The sequence below is a fragment of the Dasypus novemcinctus genome, chromosome 13, assembly GCF_030445035.2.
Source record: "Dasypus novemcinctus isolate mDasNov1 chromosome 13, mDasNov1.1.hap2, whole genome shotgun sequence".
In the NCBI taxonomy this organism is placed as follows: domain Eukaryota; kingdom Metazoa; phylum Chordata; class Mammalia; order Cingulata; family Dasypodidae; genus Dasypus; species Dasypus novemcinctus.
The window spans coordinates 33,133,387-33,152,819 of NC_080685.1; the positions used below are offsets into that span (position 1 = coordinate 33,133,387).

The 19,433-nt window shown below is 40.0% G+C and overlaps 1 protein-coding gene across 1 annotated transcript in view; it reads right to left on the minus strand.

Moving 5' to 3' along the window:
• Positions 1 to 2,683: 2,683 nt before the first annotated feature.
• The window catches only part of LOC101428768 (SLAM family member 9-like), a 51,600-nt gene continuing 34,850 nt past the window's right edge, over positions 2,684 to 19,433 (minus strand). Inside the window, exons 4-5 of the mRNA XM_004447363.4 lie at positions 4,713 to 5,021; positions 2,684 to 3,885 (exon numbers count right to left, since the gene is read on the minus strand). Of these exons, the coding sequence (XP_004447420.1) occupies positions 3,731 to 3,885; positions 4,713 to 5,021 (464 nt within the window). The 3' untranslated portion in view covers positions 2,684 to 3,730. The remainder of the gene's footprint in view (positions 3,886 to 4,712; positions 5,022 to 19,433) is intronic.

The following is a 19,433-nucleotide window of genomic DNA, read 5'->3' on the forward strand; positions in this document are numbered from 1 at the left end:
TCCAGCATTGTAAATATGCAACAGTTTGCTTGACATTTCCACTTAGATGGATTTCTAAAAAGCAAGAAGCCACTTAAGCTTGAAACATGTGCCCTATATAGTCTTCCCCACCCCAATAAATGTCACCTCTATCTCTCCATTTTTTCAGACCACAAAAACTTGGTGTCATCTTTGATTTGATTCTTTCTCTGATACCCCATACTGTTTCAGCAAATACTGATTTATTTTCATTAAATATTTATATTCATAATGTAACTACTTCTCTCCCACCTCCATAATCTCTCACCTGGACTATTGCACCAGCCTCACAGTCTCTCTGCTTCTGTTTTAACCTCCTTAAATAGCATCTCAAGTGATCCATTGAAAATTAAATTTGCATCATGTCACTTGTTAGCTCAAAACTCCCACATGGGTGCTGGGGTTTAATATATACCAGGGGATCTGAATCTCTGGGATTGACCATATGATAGCCAGGCCCTGAGCCTCAACAGACTTCAGTTCCTACACTCTGGTTTATTGGACTTACCCCATTCAGCTAACATGGAGTTGAAGAAGGTCATCCACCACACCATGGAACCAAGAGTGCCTACAACTGAAAGCAGGAGGATTGCACCCAGTATCCACGTGGAATCTAAGCTCCCTCTTGACATAGATGTGGAGTGGGCACAACCAATCCAAGATCCACAGGATGGAGGAATAGAATATGGATTAGAGTGGATTTACCGATATTCTATTCATGAACTATCTGATTAGTAATCGAAGAAAATATGGCATTGGTGTGGAGAAAGTGGCCATGGTGGCTGCTTGGGGTGGGGAATTGGAGGAAGAGATGAGATGTGGAGGCATTTTCGGGACTTGGAGTTGTCCTGGGTGGTGCTGCAGGGACAATTACCGGACATCGTTGATCCTCCCATGGCCTATTGGATGGAACGTGGGAGAGTGTGGGCTATGATGTGGACCATTGACAATGAGGTGCAGCGATGCTCAGAGATGTATTCACCAAATGCAATGATTGTCTCATGATGATGGAGGAGAATGTTGCTATGGGGGAAGTAGTGGGGTGAGGGGGGTGGGGGGGTATATGGGGACCTCATATTTTTTGAATGTAATATTAAGAAAATGAATAAAGACAAAAAAAAAAAAACCAAAACAACAAAAAAACCCTCCCACGTGGCTCCCATTTTATTTGGAGTAAACCCCTTACAGGGGCCTCAGGTCCTGCACCATCTGAACTCATCACATACGCTTCCTTCCTTCTTCAATCCACTTTAGCCACACTGGCCTTTTTGCTATTCCTTCAACACATCAGGTCCCACCTCAGGCCCTTCTCTTCTATGTGTGTGTGGAATTCTCTTCCTCCAGGATTCTGTAAGTTTCATTTCCTCTCCTTGATCAGGTCTTTGCATAAATGTTTTCTTCATGGTGAGACCTACCATAACCCTCTGTTTAAAACTCACATCTCCTACCATCCCCATCCCTCCTTGTAGTATTTTTCTCCACAGCACCTTACCACAGGGATGTGAGGCAAGCTGCATTTAGTCTGGGATGTTGACTACTGTGGGAAAAAAAGGAGGACTCAAAGAGTGAGCTGTTAAGCCTGGTTGTGGATATCATTATTATTCCCAGGAAACACAAGACTGATGAGTTAATGAGCTTGCCCAGGTCACATAGCTAATAAGTGGCAGAGACAGGATTCAAATCTTGAAGTTATATTATAAAGCCCATACTCTAGACCACTATATTATACTGGTAAAATAAATTATGTTGTATCCACATGATGGAATATATTTTAGGTAATAAAAAGATGAGGTACATCTTTATATATTTAAATGGGAATACTCTCTTGGAATAAGTGGGTTACCAAACTGCATATATAGTAGTGTCTTGATATTATAAAAATATATATATACGTATGTTTATGTGGACAAAAAGGAAGTTTAAAAGTTGATATGACAAACAGTTAACAGTGGCTTGGGCTATCTTCTGAGGTCTATCTCTTTTTCTGTATTATCAGATTTTTTGTAACTCTTATCAGGAAAAAAAGATGATCTATTACATGTATTGAGCAGGGTATAGCTCTGTTTCAGGAAGATTAGGCCACATATATCCCAAATAGGAAACATATCATTTTGGAAATCACTAAGCGCATTTATTCTCATGTTCCCTTTTTAACTTTCTATTGTATTTCTATTGTGTCACTTCTAAACATCCCTGGATCTGTTTAGGTAAAAGAGGCAAAGGGAAAATTTTGGTCTAATTGGTCAAATGGAAACCTTCCAGGAACTGCTCACAGCCCTGGCTCTTTCTTAGATCACCAAACACAGATGCCTGGATCCCATCCCCAAACTGGGCATCACCTGTATTTTGAAAAAAAACTTAATAGGTCATTCTGATGCATGATCAGGGTTGAAAATGGAAACTTTGGTCTATATGGAATCTTCATAACATTCAAATGGGAACATGTATGGCAGAGAGTTTGAGAATTTGTCTTCAAGGTACTCCTCAGTGTGTCCTTGGTGCATAGCCCAGTAAATGTTGGTTGAGTGGAGTGAAGAAATGAATGAAAGATTCAGCCCCATGGGTGAATCTAACCCTCAGAGCTCAAGGCTCCATCTCATCCATCACCCAGAATTGTTTTGACTTGGGGATGCACAATCTGCTAACAAATCTCATAAGACACTGATAGACAAAACCAGAACATATGTTTATTAATTTACAGTAGGAAGAATACTTGTCATTTGGACTGGATATTCAAATTCCTATTGACCTGACCAATGTATCTTCTTCTCAAAGACACCATGCAGGAAGCCAAGGTGTCAGCGGGGCTGCTTGGTGAGCAGGATCAGAATAAGTGAGCAGGTACTTCTAGTATGGATCCACACCTGCCTTCAAGAGTCTGAGCTCTCTCCATTTCCATGGAAGGACTGATTCTGGGGAACAGGGTCTTTGGCCATCCTGACAGAGCACTTCATTTGCCTCTGTCATTCACCTTAATTTCTGTTCCATTTCTATCAGCCCTCCTTTTGATTGACCTATTTTTTTCTTTGTCATGTTCATCTGTTAGATTAAGTCTTGCCTTGGTTTGTGAGCCAGCATCTCTTGCTCTATAATGATCTTATATACCTCTGCTGTGAATTAAGAACAAAAAAACCCTTACAACACTAATTTCCAAGTTCTTAGTAGAGGGTATGGAGGGAGACGGCAACTCCTCAATACATGACACATAACCAGCTGAACCAGCAAACTGCTTTTGCCAACAGACTTGAAGAGAAAAGCAATTGAACTGGGTCATGGGATCCTGTGACTTTCATGATTAGAATCTTTATCCAACTTATCGTTTAGCTTTTCAGAAAGAACCTCTCATACTTAAAGGATAAAACAAACAAACAAAACCTTAACAAAATGTAATATGTAACTAAATCTACTCAATTAGAAAATCTCATTACAATTTCTGGAAAAATATAAATTACTTAAATTGATTTACAATTGTATGTGTGTAATCCTCAAGAAACCAAACCAGAAATTATTGAAAAAATTATACATGCATTTTCTCCATCGAGGGCATAAGTCCAAATCCCATTACTGGTGAATTCTTTTAACCCTTTGAAGAATAGGTAATTTCTGTGCTAATAAATAAATTTTAACACTTGACAGAAGATAGAAAGCATTCATTTATGATCTTGAAAACCTGACAAAGCGCAAAAAAGAAAATGAAGTCCCAATCTGGTCGTCAAAGCTGCTTGGGCACCTCTCGTTTCCCTCTGATTTCTGCTGGAATCTTTTTCTTGGTCAGCTGGACTCCTAGCTTTCCAAGGAGCCCGAGAAGGAGGAGGCCTTTTGTCAGCATCATCCACAGTAACGGAAAAAAGAATACGGGTCTAGACTCTGTTGGGTCAGAAAGAGAGCAAGGAGTGAGAGCCTCCTGGGTTCCTGGATGATGGTTGAGGCATGGTCCTGTAGTGTCTGGCTCAATTCCAGACTCCAGCCCACTAAATGGTTCTTGGGAAATCAGGACTTTGGGCTTGGAGCGGTCCTATGTGACATTCCAGAGAGTTTCCTAGAGTCTAAGTGTCCATGTTGGAAGGAAACTCACCTAGAGTCCTACCCCATCCTGTGCTTTCTAACAACCCCTACAGGGACTGCACCTGTGTTTATAACCCACCAGAGACAGAGCACTATGTCACAAAGCAGTCTATTCCCTTTTTGGATGATGCAGACTGTAGAAAGTTTTCTAATATTAGTAGTCAAAAGCTGCCTCCCTCTAGCTTCCACCTCTCATACTAGTTTCTCTCATGACGTCACTCATAACAAACATAATTCCTCATCTTCTCGAAGGTCCTTCAAGTGGGATTCAGAGCAGAGGTAAACATCAGTTTCTGGTATGGTTGTTCTTCTCTATACCTAAAAAGCTCTGATTTGGGAGTAGCTCAGGTGGTTGAGTGCGTGCTTCCCATAAATGAGGTCCCAGGTTCAATCCCCAAACCTCCTCCCCCCCCAAAATAAAGCCCTGATTTTTCTCCCTCCCCCACCTACCCCCCCCCCATTTGTATGCTGGTGTCCATGACAACCTTTACTATCTCTGGGTCTCTTGACCTGGTGTTGTCCTAGGGCCTGGGAAGGTTAGGATATCACATTTCCCAGGGGTGGTAAATACCTCTCCCGTCCCCCAATCTCCTGGGAAAGGAGGGTACCTCAGAGCTTGGTATACTTACTTTGCTGAGGTGAACAGACTTCCCCTAGGTCTAAGGTGGCATTTTTCTGGTTCATGGAGTTGCTGACCACACAGGTGATGCTGGCATTGGGCTGGCTCAGGCTCAGGGGCAGGCTCGCCACCAGGGTGGAGGTGTTGGTGACAGGACCCTGTGGCCCTCTTTGCCTCAGCACCGTGAAGAGACCCTTGCTCTCCCAGGTCAGCCTCAAGTCCTCTGTGGCCCCTGTGACTGTGCATTCTAGGGTGACATTGTACCAGCTTGCAGTGATGGACGGTGGGTTGGCCAGGATCTGGGGGAGGGGGACAGGCTCTGGGGTAGCAGGGGACAAAAGAATTATTATTGCATTTGTAGAGCACATTACTCATCCATTATCTCATTTAGTTTCAGATTTTCTTCTGGGAAGGCAGGGTATTTCTCAGCCAAAGAAGTGAGGCTTGGAGAGGTGAAACAGTTTACCTAAAGCTGTAAAATTGGAAAGCAACCCAGAATTCCAGTTTCAAGGACGGGAAGTAGAGCAGAGTCTCTCAGCACTTCAATCACTCATATTTCCTACCCACATGATGCATAGCTGATTCATCTCACCTTGCCTTTTAACATGCATCATTAGATCCTTCATAACCCCCCACAGCACTTGGTGAGATATAATCAGACTTCTTGGGCAAATACCTTGCATGTACAGTATTGCAAAGGAGATTCTGAAATCTGGTTTTGAAACTCTTAAGCCCTCACCCATACTGAAAGTATAAAAAGGCTGGGATTGGAGAATAGGGGCAAGAAATTTTTTTGGAGAGAGTGATGCTGTGAGCTCCCCATCCCCGCATGGCTGTCTGCCCCTCTCCTTATGCCTGGTGAGAGGGTCTTCAGTGGAACCATTCAGAGGTGTGTGCTCTGCACCTTGGTGATGTAGTGGACAGATCTTGACTCACACCTGAGAAACCATGATAACAGAGTAGATGCTGCAGGGAAGAAATTACATGGCCAATGTTGTGTCATATATTCACTTGTTTTTTCATGAACTAGAGGCAGAATCTTCTTAAAAGAACTTTGTCAACAGGGCCATTTGGAAGGACAACAGAACCCCAATAGGTAGTGTGTGGAAATGGATCAGTCAAGAACCAAGAACCAAAAAGAATCACCTAAGTGGTCATCCTGAAAGCACAATACGCGTGACAAGGTAGGTAAGAGATCCCCCACATGAGAGAGAAGGAGTCTCCAGGGTGTGTATGAAAATGTGAGAGTCAGCTTAAATGCTATCAATCCTAAGAGCCCAATTGCTTGGCTGACATCCCTGTACTGGTCAGGGGAGACCTTTCTTCTTATGTCCAATCTCCCATCCTCTTTGCTCCTTCTCCTTCCTCCATGTCCTCATGGAGCTGGGGGAAGGACTTCCTATCATTTGCTATTCTCTAGAGACCTCGTGGGACTTTGCCAGGGAATTTTGTCCTGGGTTGGATCTCACTCTCTGCATCTGCTGCACCTGCTGCTGATGTGCCTGGTTCTGTTTGTCTTGGACTAGCATGGGCATCTGCTGCTGATGTCCATTGTTCCTTCCACAGGCTGCTGCAGTGCACTCTCAGCCTTCCTTGTTCTGACCTCAGCCCCTCTCAACACTTTTTCTCCTACAGGCACCAATGAGAACTGCTGAATCTCCCAACATTATGCATAGACTGAGGGATTTGTAGTATTTTTAGAGGCCCCTTTCTGCCTAAACACTTTATGCCCCAATTTCTACTCAATAGGTCACTACCCTCCCAGATAAACTGTAAGTGAACCTCAGCCCTCACTGCTTTTTTATTCCCTCTCAACCTACCTGGAGTTTCTGTCACCTGGCTAGCTCCCCACTCCTGCCCCACACCCTTCTCTGCTAAAGCCTTAGGAAATGGTGGTCTCAGACCCCCAAAATTTTAGTCAGAGTCTCGTCCTTAATGCAATTCTTTAAAGCTTATTTAATTACAGGAATTGAGAAAACATAGCTAACTGGCATTTTGCAGGTTGTAATTTATTGAAAGAACTTACAACCTTTGGTTTTGGAGCACACAATTCTCTTTTTCTATCACTAAATTACACCTTTTGCCTGTTTTGGAAGGAAAATGATGAGCACTATGTTCTGCACTCTCAGCTGGATTCTTGCCTCTTTCTGAGGTAATGGTGGCCTCAGCCCCAAGTGTTGGAGGTTTTGGCAACAAAGAATGCAGGAATGAAAAAATTATTCAAGAACCTCTGGGCAAGAAGGCACTTAAACTGATTCAGGAAGCCACTCCTCACACTCTGAGCCCCCAATGCTTGATAAAACTACAATGAAAAAAGTTGAAAATATGTAACTGAGGTTCAGGTAATCTCCCTGTTATAGAAACAAACAGGAACCCAGTGCTAAAGGGATGATTTTGAAGTCCTGGTAGCCCAAGGGTTATTAGAACCAGCCATATGCCTTAGAGGCCAATGTTATACATGATTAAATGGGAGTGTGACCTTGTACTTTTAGGGGCGGGGTTATGACTTTGTGCTTGTAGGGATGCTGCATGAAGCTTGTTAAGAATCTGGGGTGACTAAAAGATCAGAAAGTTCTGTCTTCTAGTTGGGAAAATCAGGTTGGAAGGCTGTCACCTGCCCTGTACCATGAGTGGAATCGAAGAGAAATTGGAATCCAGCCCTGCCCTGTGCATGAATGTGGGTGTGAATTCTCACTATGTGTTGGAATGTATTCCAGGTACTATCTTAAAAATAGATGAAGCCTAAAGGACCCTAGCAGAGGTCAACACATAAGGACATTTCTACAACTCAGAGCACATGTGTGCACTCCCGCAGAACACAACTGCTACTGAAGATACGATGACAGTAAAATGTTGCCAACATGTTGGGAAATACACATCCCATGAGAGAGAGTCAGCAGAGGGGAAGAGTCACAAATAGAAGCCACAGCTTGGGAACCAGACTTAACAGAGATATCTGCAAGGGAACTGCAGAGAACTATGTTTAAATTGTTCAAAGAGCTATACAGGAACAAAACATTTTGAAGAAAGAGCAGGCAAGCTGGTGTAGGAAGGAGAAATTTTGAGCAATGAAATAGATAAAAGACATTGGTAAACCTAAATAGGTATTGATGGTGAATATATGTGCATATACTCAAATAATATCTTTAAAATTATCTACAAATTTACTCTTTAGGGAATTCACTATGTGAATAATCCTAGCAATTCATAACCTTGGGAGAATGTGTCTGTCTGGAGTGAACCTCCTTTGCCTGAGTATTATGCTAAGGGTCACAGTGGGATCATGCTGCCTCCAAACCTACTGGAGCAGGACGTGCCCTAGCATCAGTGATGGGAACAGGAGGCTTGGTTAGCCCCAGATACCTTATTCCAGACATGGGTGCATCAGCTTTCCCAAGGGCCTCTTACTTCTGTATATGCATTGTTTTTATTTGAAACATCAATTGTATCATAATCTGTGTTAGCTGTCCATTTTAATTTATTATAGGTCTAATTCTCTCAGATCATCTTTTGTCACTGGCTTTGCCTGTGATTGTGGCAGTCCTTCATCTAAACAAAATGTATTGCAGTGTACACCATCGACAAAGATAGCATTTTATAATAGCCAGAGATAGAAAAGTCATATAATCTGAGACGAAGGACAAGAAAATGACCACATGGCAGTGATGTCTAATGTATAACATCTTCAAAGGTTTGTGAGAAAGTAATTGTCACCTTCAAATTCTATGCCCAACTAAACTAACATTCAAGCACAAGGACAAAATTAAGACATTCCATTGAAATAAAAACCGAGAATATTGATCACCAACAGACCATAACTAAAGGACTACTTCATGAAGAAGAGTGGAATTGGAAAAGCAAGAAGGAATGATGAGCAGAGAGTGGTGATAAAAAGGTAGTAAACCAGAACAAACACTGACTGGATAAAAATAATAATAACTTATAATTGTGGTAGTGAGAATATAGAACCAAAATATTGACACTAAGTGTATAGAGGCATTTTCTTTCATTTCTTCCTCAGTGTCTATATCTGTTTTTCCTTTTTTCCAATTTTTAATTTTGTCTTCAAAAAAGTTTTAGATTGCAGTAAAATCACATATATAATATAGGGGACTCCCATTTATCCAACACCAAACTGTTTCCCTCCTTCTCCAGCAATGATCTTTTTATATATTCATGTTATATTTGCTGCAGCTGATGTACAGATATTGAAACATAGCTATCAAACATGGTTCCATTTTGGTTTACATTATGGTTTACATTACATTTGGTTTATATTTTAGACTGTTCAATTCTCTAAATTTTTACTGTATGTACAAGACAACACCTATTACAGTGATGAAAGACAAAATGTCAAAAACAAAGTTTTATGATATTTTTCATTTTTAATACCCCAGGGTATTATTACTTTATTTCAGTTTTTCTAAATTAGTATATGTTCTATTTCTAATCTTGAAACCTATCATTAATATTTCATTTTCCTAGTAATTAACTTGGCAATACAATATGCTTCATTTTTGAAGAAGATTTGGACCACAGAGAGGTTCAACTATGGCAGGGGAGGAGCGCTGGTGTGGAGTGTTATTGATGGGGGACACATGGTTGGGAGGGAATTCTCCAGGGTATGCATATAGAGTATATAGATATGTTCAGATATTCACTGGGTATTGTCATAGTGGTTAGAGTTACAACAACTGAGAGAGAGCTGAGTTCCCATCCTGGGGAGCTCTGTCACATTCCCCAATGGAACAGCAACAATCCCCCAAGTGCAAGGGCAAAAAACAGTGAAGAAGAATGGTCCAATGATGGGCCCTTGATATGGATGACTATACTTATGAGCCTGTGTGCTTGAAATTTCAACTTGGCTTGGAGCTTCAGGGTGCCTAAGAGTTACCTCCTGAGAACCTCCATGTTGTTCAAATGTGGCCACTCTCTAAACCAAACTCATCATATAAATGCATTACCTTCCCACCAGTGTGGGACACGACTCCCGGGGATGAGCCTCCCTGTTGCCAAGGGGTTACTATCAATCATCAGCTGGTGATGCAACTAGAAAGAAACCTTGAATAAAAGGGTCAACTCACACCAGCAGAATATCTCAGCCTACATGTTCGATCAAGTGTTAAAAACTGCTCTTTGACCTTGAATAAAAGGGGGAAATGGCAAAGACAAATGAGTTGATATGGCTAAGAATCTTCCAAAAAGAGTCAAGAGGTCATCAGAGAGGTTGCTCTTACACACACCTCAGCAGGACCCCAGAAAAAGTCAAAATAGATACAACACTAGGTACTGGTTCTCCTGAAGGCTATGGAGATCCATAGGATATATAGTCATGGCAGATGGATTTGGAGCTCTGTGCCATGTCAGAGGACCCTACTTTGGAATTTGTGCTCCTGAGTGTGAAGGAGCTGGACTCAGATGTGACTTTTCTACACATGCCTCTTCTGACACTTTTACTGAACCTGTGGTTGGTGCTAGGGATGGTCCATACTCAGGAGACTTGAATCTCTGGACTGCCCATGTGCCAGCTGGGCCCTGAGCTTCAGGGGAGTGGTGACTCCTACTCTCTGGTTCATTGGTCTTACCCAGGTCAGCTAACAGGGAGGTGGAGATGGTCAACTGCCACACCAGGGAATCAAGAGTGCCTACAACTGTAAGCAGAGGAATTGCATCCATCATCCATGTGGAACCTAAGACCCCTCTTGATCTAGAGGTGGAAGGAACATAGTCATCCCAGGGTCCACAGAATGGAGGAATAAAATATGGACTAGAGTGGACTTACTGATATTCTACTATAAAAATATTGTGATGAGTAATAGAAGAAATTTTAGCATCAAGGTGAAGAAAGTGGCCACAGTAGGTGCTGAGCAGGGAGAGGGTAGAAGAGATGTGATGTGAGGGAATTTTTGAGATTTTGAGTTGTCCTTAATGATATTGCAGGGTCAGATGCTGGATCTTATATATCCTGCCATAACCCATTGAATGTACTGGGGGAGAGTGTGAACTACAGGGTAAACTATTATCTGTATAGTGCAACTGTGCCCCAAAATGTGTTCACTGAGTGTGATGACTGTGTTGCAATAATGAGGGAGATTGTTGGTGTGGGAGGAGTGGGGTGGAGGAGGGTGGGGAGTATACAGGAACCTCTTATATTTTTTAGTGTAACTTTATTTTCTGTGATGTATATATCTTTGAAAAACACAATTTACAAAAAAGATGTTGTGGGGGGTGGGGAGTAGGTTAGATGGGAACCTCTTAAATTTTTCGTTTTTTTTATGTTTTTTTTTGGTCTTTATTTATTTTTTTAATATTACATTAAAAAAATATGAGGTGCCCATATACCCCACCACCCTCACCCCATTCCTTCCCCCATAGCAACAATCTCCTCCATCATCATGAGACATTCATTGCATTTGGTGAATACATCTCTGAGCACCGCTGCATCTCATGGTCAATGGCCCACATCAGAGCCCACACTCTCCCATGTTCCACCCAGTGGGCCATGGGAGGGCATACAATGTCTGGTAACTATCCCTGCAGCATCACCCAGGACAACTCAAAGTCCCAAAAACACCTCCACATCTCATCTCTTCCTCCCATTCCCTACCCCCAGCAGCCACCATGGCCACTTTCTCCACACCAATGCCACATTTTCTTCGATTACTAATCACAATAGTTCATGAATAGAGTATCGGTAAGTCCATTCTAATCCATACTCTATTCCTCAATTATGTGGGTCTTGGAATGGTTGTGTCCACTCCACATCTCTATCAAGAGGGGGTTTAGATTCCACATGGATGTTGGGTGCAATCCTCCTGCTTTGAGTTGTAGGCACTCTTGGATCCATGGTGTGGTGGTTGACCTTCTTCAACTCCATGTTAGCTGAGTGGGGTAAGTCCAAAAAACCAGAGTGTAGGAGCTGAAGTGTGTTGAGGTTCAGGGTCTGTCTATCACATGGTCAGTCCAGAGATTCAGGTCCCCTGGGTATATATTAAACCCCAGGACCAACTACAGTTCTGGTAAAAGTAACATTAGAGGCTTGTGAAAAAAGATCACATCTGAGTCCAGCTCCATCACACAGAAACACAAACTCCAAAGAAGGGCCAACTGACATGGCACTGAACTCCAACTGCCATGACCATAGAACCTGTGGATCTCTGTAGCCCTCAGAAGAACCAATACCTGGGGTTGTATCTACTTTATCTATCTCCGGGACTCTGCTGAGGTGTGCATAGTGGTGACCCCTTTGATAACCTCCCAGCTCTTTTTGGAAACTCATAGCCATATAAACTCAATTGTCCTTTCCATTTTCCCCATTGATTCAGGTCGAAAAGCATTTTTAACTCCTGCTATTACATGTAGATTGAGATATTCTGCTAGTCCGAGTTGACCCTTTTATTTAAGGTCAATTTCTAGTTACATCATCAGCTGGTACTTGGTAGTAATCCCTCCACACCAGGGAGGCTCATCCCCAGGAGTCATGTCCCATGCTGGGGGGGAGGCAATGCATTTACATGCTGAGTTTGCCTTTGAGACTGGCCACATTTGAGCAACACGGAGACTCTCAGGAGGGAACTCTTAGGCACCCTGCAGCTCTAGGCCTTGTTCCTATTTTAGGTGCACAGGCTCACAAGCATAGTCATTAATATCAAGGGCTCATTGTTGGACCTTCCTTCTTTTTTGGTCTTTGCCATTGCACTTGGGGGATTGTTACTGTTCCTTTAGGGACTGTAATAGAGCTTCCCTGGTTAGGAACTCAGCACTCCCTCAGTTGTTGTTTTTAATTGTATCCATTATGAAAATATCCAAACATTTTTAAGTACCCTGGATATATGCCCTGTAGAACTCCCTGCCAACCATGTATCCCCTGTCAATAACATCCCATACCAGTATTCCTCCACTGCCATTGTTGAACCTCTCTGTGCTCCAAAACTTCCTGAAAAGTGAAGGCCAATATATTGCCAGGTTCCATTAATAGTAAAATGGAATATAGCGATGAGTTTAAAGGTTAGATATAGAGTACATATAAATTTGGAAAAATTACAGTAAAAATAAATTGGGGTATCAAAAAATTAAAAAATGCAAAAGCTTTGTTTTTGATGTTTTGCCTTCCATCACTGCAATAAGTGTTGCCCTGAATGCAAATTGGCAAGGCAACTACTTCTGTCTTTTCCTTAGTGTCTACGTCCTATCTTTCTCTTTTCTTTTTTCTAATTATTAAGCTTATCTTCACAAAAGATTTAGATCACAGTAATTCATATAGACAATATGCAGTACTCCCACATATCCAACATAAATCCTTTTCCCTTCCACAGCAATAATGTTTTTACATATTCATACTATATTTACTGAAACTGATGTACAGATGGTGAGAGAATAGCTTTCAAACAAGGTAACATTTGTGTTTACATTGTGGTTTATATTTTAGTCTATACAATTTTCTAAATTTTTAGTTATCTTATGTTTTACATTATGATTTACATTTTAGCCTATCAGCTCCTATATATTTTTGGTGTAATTTTACATATCTTATATCCATCCTTGTGTACTCTTGTGGTACACTTCTATTGCCCACACAGTTACATTGGTTCCATCTATTCAATACCTCTTTCCCCTCCCCTTAGGGCCCACAGTGACAGTCAATTTTCATTGTTTGAAGGGCTATGTTCAGAGATACTTGCAACAGTATTGAGAGTTTGACATGCTCAACTGCCCTACTGCAGTAGGAGCCACCATTTCTCTTAAGAGATACAATTCCCTCTATTTGAGGGCATCAGTCCTCCCCAGGATGTGGGTATACCTTCACTCTCATTATATGGGTCTCTATCCAATGATATAACCCACTATGGCAAAATGACCATTCACATTCCCTACAAGCCTGTCTTGCATTAGATTATCCCCTTTAAGCATCAAAACAGGTAACCTTCCTTATTATATTTTTGAAAAAGTTTTCTCAGCATTGTACTCTCAACCAAACACCTGACAATCTCCTATGTTCGTATGTTGCCCCACCCTTCCCCCAATTTCTTGGGCAATATTACCCATCCTCTCATCTGTATCTGCCCTCAAGCCTGCAAAGCTGACCCCAAAGGTAACCCTATGCCCCCATTTTATCCCTTCCTTGTACAAATATCTCCAGCTTATCATAGATTTCACCCATGTAGGTGTCAGCTTACATCCTTCCTCTACCCTCCAATTACCTATAAGACTATCATCCAGTCTCTAGCTCTCTGAGGCAGCTTGGTTTACTTATTTCATATCATTGAAGTCGTGTAGTATTTGTCCTTCAATGCCTGGGTTGCTTCAGTCAACATAAGGTTCTCAAGATTCATCCATGTTATCACGTGTGTTTGTAGAGTATTCATTCTTAAAGCCCAGTAGTATTCCATTGTATTTATATACCATATTTTATTTATCCATTCATCTGTTGATGGGCATTTGGGTTGATTCCAACTTTTGGTGATAGTGAACAATGCTGCTATGAACATTGGTGTGCATTTATTGGTTTGTGTTCTTGTTTTCAGTTCTACTGGTTATATACCCAGCAGTGGAATTGCGAGGTCATATGGCAAATATATGGCTAGTTTTTTTGAGAAACTGCCAAACTGTCCTCCAGAATGGTTGGATCCTTCTGCATTCCCTCCAGCAGTGGATGAGTGTTCCCATTCATCCACATCCTCTCCAGCATTTGTAGCCTTCTGTTTTTTTCATAGCTGCCAATCTTATGGGAGTAAGATGGTATCTCATTGTAGTTTTGATTTGCATTTCCCTGATAACTAGAGATTTGGAGCATTTTTTTCATGTGCTTTTTAGCCAATCATATTTCTTTTTAGGAGAAGTGTCTGTTTAAATCATTTTCCCATTTTTTAAATGGGTTGTTTATCTTTTTATTTTCAAGATATAGGAGTTCTTTATATATGCAGGTTATAAGTCTCCTATCAGATATATGGTTACCAAATATTTTCTCCCATTGTGTAGGCTCTCTTTTCACTTTCTTGACAAACTCCTTTGAGGTGCAGGAGGCTTTAATTTTGAGGAAGTCCCATCTATCTATTTGTTCTTTTGCTGCTTGTGCTTTTGATATGAATTTCATGAGCCATTTCCTATTACCACATCTTGTATTTGCTTCCCTACACTGCTTTCCAAAGTCTTTATGGTCTTGGCTCTTATGTTTAGGTCTTTGATCCATCTTGTGTTGATTTTTGTATAAGGTGTGAGATGGTAATCCTCTTTCATTCTTTTACATATGGATATGCAGTTCTCCAGGCACCATTTGTTGAATAGTCCATTTTCTCCCAGTTGAGAGGGTTTGGTGGCTTTATCGAATATTATATGACTATTTTTATGAGGATCTATATCAGAACTATCAATTCGGTTCCATTGGTCAGTGTATCTCCTTGTGTCAAATATTGTACTGTTTTCACTACTGTATCTTTGTAGTATGTTTTGAAGTCAGGTAGTGTGATTCCTCCAATTTTGTTTTTCTTTTTCAATATGTCTTTGGCTATTTGGGGCCTCTTTCCTTTCCAAATAAATTTCATAGCTAGTTTTTCTAGTTCTTTAAAGAGGGCTGTGTTGTTTTTTATTGGGATTGCATTGAATGTGTAGATCAGTTTTGGTAGGATACACATCTTATTAATATTTAGTCTTTGTATCCACGAACAGGGAATATCCATCCATTTATTTAGGTCTTCTTTGATTTCCTTGAACAGTCTTGTGTAGTTCTCTGTGTATAAGTTTTTACATCTTTAGTTAAATTTATTCCTAGGCATTTGATTTTTTTATTGAGTATTGTAAATGGTATTTGTTTCTTGATTTCCTCCTGAGCTTGCTCATTATTGGTGTACATAAATGCTAGAGATTTTTGCACATTGATGTTATAACTTGTGACTTTACTAAACTCATTTATGAGTTCTAGAAGCTTTGTTGTAGACCTCTCAGGGTTTTCTATGTATAGGATCATGTCATCTGCAAATAATGAAATTTTGACTTCTTCCTTTCCAATTTGAATGCCTTTTATATCTTGTTCTAGACTCAGTGCTCAAGCAAGTACTTCTAAGACAATGTTAAAAAGAAGAGGTGAGAGTGGGCATCTTTTGTCTTGTTCCTGATCTTGAAGGGAAGGACTTTAGGATTTCACCATTGTAAACAATGTTGGCTATGGGTTTTTCATATTTACTCTTTATCATGTTTAGAAAATTTCTTTGTATTCCAATCTTATGCAGTGTTTTCATCAGGAAAGTGTGCTGTATTTTGTCAAATGCTTTTTCTGCATCCATAGATATAATCATGTGATATTTTCCCTTCAATCTGTTTATATGGTGTATTACATTGATTGATTTTTTTTATGTTGAACCATCCTTGCATACCCTCAATGAATCCCACTTGGTCATGGTGTATAATTTACTTAAAATGTTGTTGAATATGGTTAGCAAGTATTTTGTTGAGGATTTTTGTGTCTAGGTTCACTAGAGAAATTGGTCTGTAATTTTCCTGTCTTGTGGTGTCTTTGTTTGGCTTTTGTACTAGGATAATGTTGGCATCATAGAATGAGTTAGGTAATGTTCCTTCTGTTTCCATTTTTTGGAAGAGTTTCAGCAGGATTGGTGTTAGTTCTTTCCAGAATGTTTTGTAGAATTCACCTGTGAATCCGATTGGCCCTGGGCTCTTCTTAGGAGGTTTTTAATGAATGATTCTATCTCTTTAATTGTGATTGGTTTGTTGAGATCATCAATATCTTCTTTCGTCAATATAGGCTGCTTATGTGTTTCTAGGAATTGGTCCATTTCCTCTGAATTGTCATTTTTGTTGGAATATAGTTTTTCAAAGTATCCTCTTATGATAGTCTTTATTTCTGTGGGGTCAGTGCTGATATCTCCTTTCTCATTTCTCATTTTATGTATTTGCATCTTCTCTTTTTTTTTCTTTTTTAGCCTCCATAAGGGTTTGTCAATTTTATTGATCCTCTCAAAGACCCAGCTCTTTGTTTTGTTTAGCTTTTCAAGTGCTTTCTAATTTTCTATTTCATTTAGTACTGCTCTTATCTTTGTTCTTTCTTTCTTTCTTTCTTCTTCCTGTGGGGTCACTTTATTGTTTTTTTACTGATTCCTCCAAATGTGCAGTTAGTTCTTAAATTTTTGCTCTTCCTTCTTTTTTGATGTATGAATTTATGCCTATAAATTTCCCTCTCAGTACTGCTTTTGCTGCATCCCATAATTTTTGGTATGTTGTGTTATCATTTTCATTAGTTTCAAGGTAGTTATTAATTTCTTTTGAGATTTCCTGTTTGACCCACTGTTTTTCTACAAGTGTGCTGTTTAATTTCCATATCTTGGTGTGAAATCTGGGTCTTGGGACCTTGCGGATTTTGAGCTTCACTCTACCGTGGTCAGAGATATTGCTTTGTATGATTTTGATCTTTCTGAATTCATTGAACCTTTCTTTGTGGCCTAGCATATGCTCTATCTTGGAGAATGATCCATGTACACTTGAAAACAGTGTATATCCTGCTGTATTGGGGTGTAATGATCTGTATATGTCTATTAGATCCAGCTCCTCTAATATACTGTTCAAATTTTTGTTTCTTTATTGATTCTCTTTTGAGATGTTCTGTCCACAGTTGATAGTGGTGTATTAAAGTCTCCCACTATAATTGTAGAGGCATCTATTCTCACTTAGTTTTTCCAGTGTTTGCCTCAAGTATTTGGAGGCACCCTTGTTAGGAGCATAAATATTTTTGATCATTCATTCTTCTTGAAAGATTGTCCCTGTCACTAATATGTAGTATCCTTCTTTGTCTTTCACAATTGTTTCACATTTAAAGTCTATTTTGTCTGATATTAATATAGCTTCTCCTGCCTTTTTTTGGTTATTGTTTGCTTGTAAGATTGTTTTCCAGCCATTCGCTTTCAACCTCCATGAATCCCTGTGTCTAAGATGTGTTTCTTGTAGACAGCATATAGATGGGTCATATTTCCTTATCCAATTTTCCAGTTTGAATCTTTTGACAGATGAGTTTAATCCATTGACATTCAGTGTTACTACTTTCAAGGAATTATTTATGTTAGCCATATTTTGTTTGGACTTGTGTTTGTCATATATTGTTGGTTTTTTTCCTTATCTTTTTGTCTTTTTGTTGCTCTTACACTCTGCCTCTCCTGCTTTTTCTTTCCTCCTGCAGAACTCCCTTTTATATTTCTTGAAGGGAAGGGTTCTTGTTGGCATACTCTTTCAATTTCTGTTTATCTGTGAATATTTTGAACTCTCCATCATTTTTGAATGCTAGTTTAGCTGGGTAGAGTATTCTTGGTTGGAAATTTTTTTCTTTTATTACTTTGACTATATCATACCACTGCTTTCTTGCCTCCATGGTTTCAGATGAGAAATCAGCACTTAATCTTATGGAGCCTCCCCTGTATGTGATGGTTTTCTTTCCTCTTACTGCTTTTAGAATTTTCTTTTTGTCTTGAGCATTGGCTAATTTGACAAGTATATGTCTTGGGGTGGGCCTTTTGGGATTTATGGTTTTTTGGGGTGCGTTGTGCTTCCTGGACAAGTACATCCATCTCTCTCAGTAGATTTGGGAAGTTTTTAGCCATTATTTCTTCCAACACCCCTTCTGTCCCCTTTCCCTTCTCTTCTCCTTCTGGGATGCCTATAATACGTGTGTTTCTGCATTTTGCATTGTAATTCAGGTCCCTAAGTCCCAGCTGGATTTTTTCTATCTTTTTATCGATCAGTTCTTCTATCTGATTTCAGATGTACTGTCTTCCACATCGCTCTGCCTCTTCTAATCTGCTGCTATTTGCTGAGAGTGTATTTTTGATTTCTTGAACTGTGGTGTTCATCCCCATCTTATCTGTTATCTTTTGTGTATGTCTGTATTTCCTCTCCAAGTGTTTTCTTCATATTGTTAATCTCTCCCTTTACTTCATCAAGTTGGTCTCTAATATATGTTTTGAGATCTTTAATTATTGTTTGATATTCTGCTCCCCTTCCTGGTTTTTAGTTTGTTCATTGGATTCAGCCATGTTTTCCTGATTATTGGTTTAGTTTGTAGTTTTTTTTTGCTGTCTGGCCATCATTTTATCTCGACGGGTTTAATCTGTTCCTTAGCTTCTTTGTCTAGTCTTGGGGATTAATTAATTGTTGTTCAAGCATAAGTGTTATGTCTTCTCTTTTTCACTTTGTTCTTCTTACTCATTTCTTGTTGCTAGCTAAGTTCACTTTGAAGGAAAATCTTAGGGCCAGGGAAAGCAAAGTGAGTAAGAAAAGAAAATGTATAAAGTTGTATTGGTAATAAATGTTAACAGAGCAACAATGTGAGATCTGGGAGGATGGATGTTAGACTCATGTAAGTTGTGTAGAGTTATAGCAGTAAGTAGAGTACCTATAATGAGACATTCAACTGAATATGTGGAGGAATATAGTATGACTTAAATAGCCAGTGTTTTCATGAGAGAGGGAAAGTGAAAAGAAAGAAAATAATATCAAGAGTGGATAAAAGACAGAAAACAGAACAAAGGTATTAGAAATTAAAAGTCAGACAATTTGGGGGCCAAAGAAATGGAGGTAGAATGTAAGAGAAACAGTAGATGATGGAGCATAGCAAGATTTGGGGGAAAGGGTGATAGTGTAGGTGGCCAACATCAATTCACATGGAAAAGAAGAAATGGAGGATGAGGAAACACAGAGAGTGTGAAGTGCTCCCTGCAGCACCTTACATAAAGAA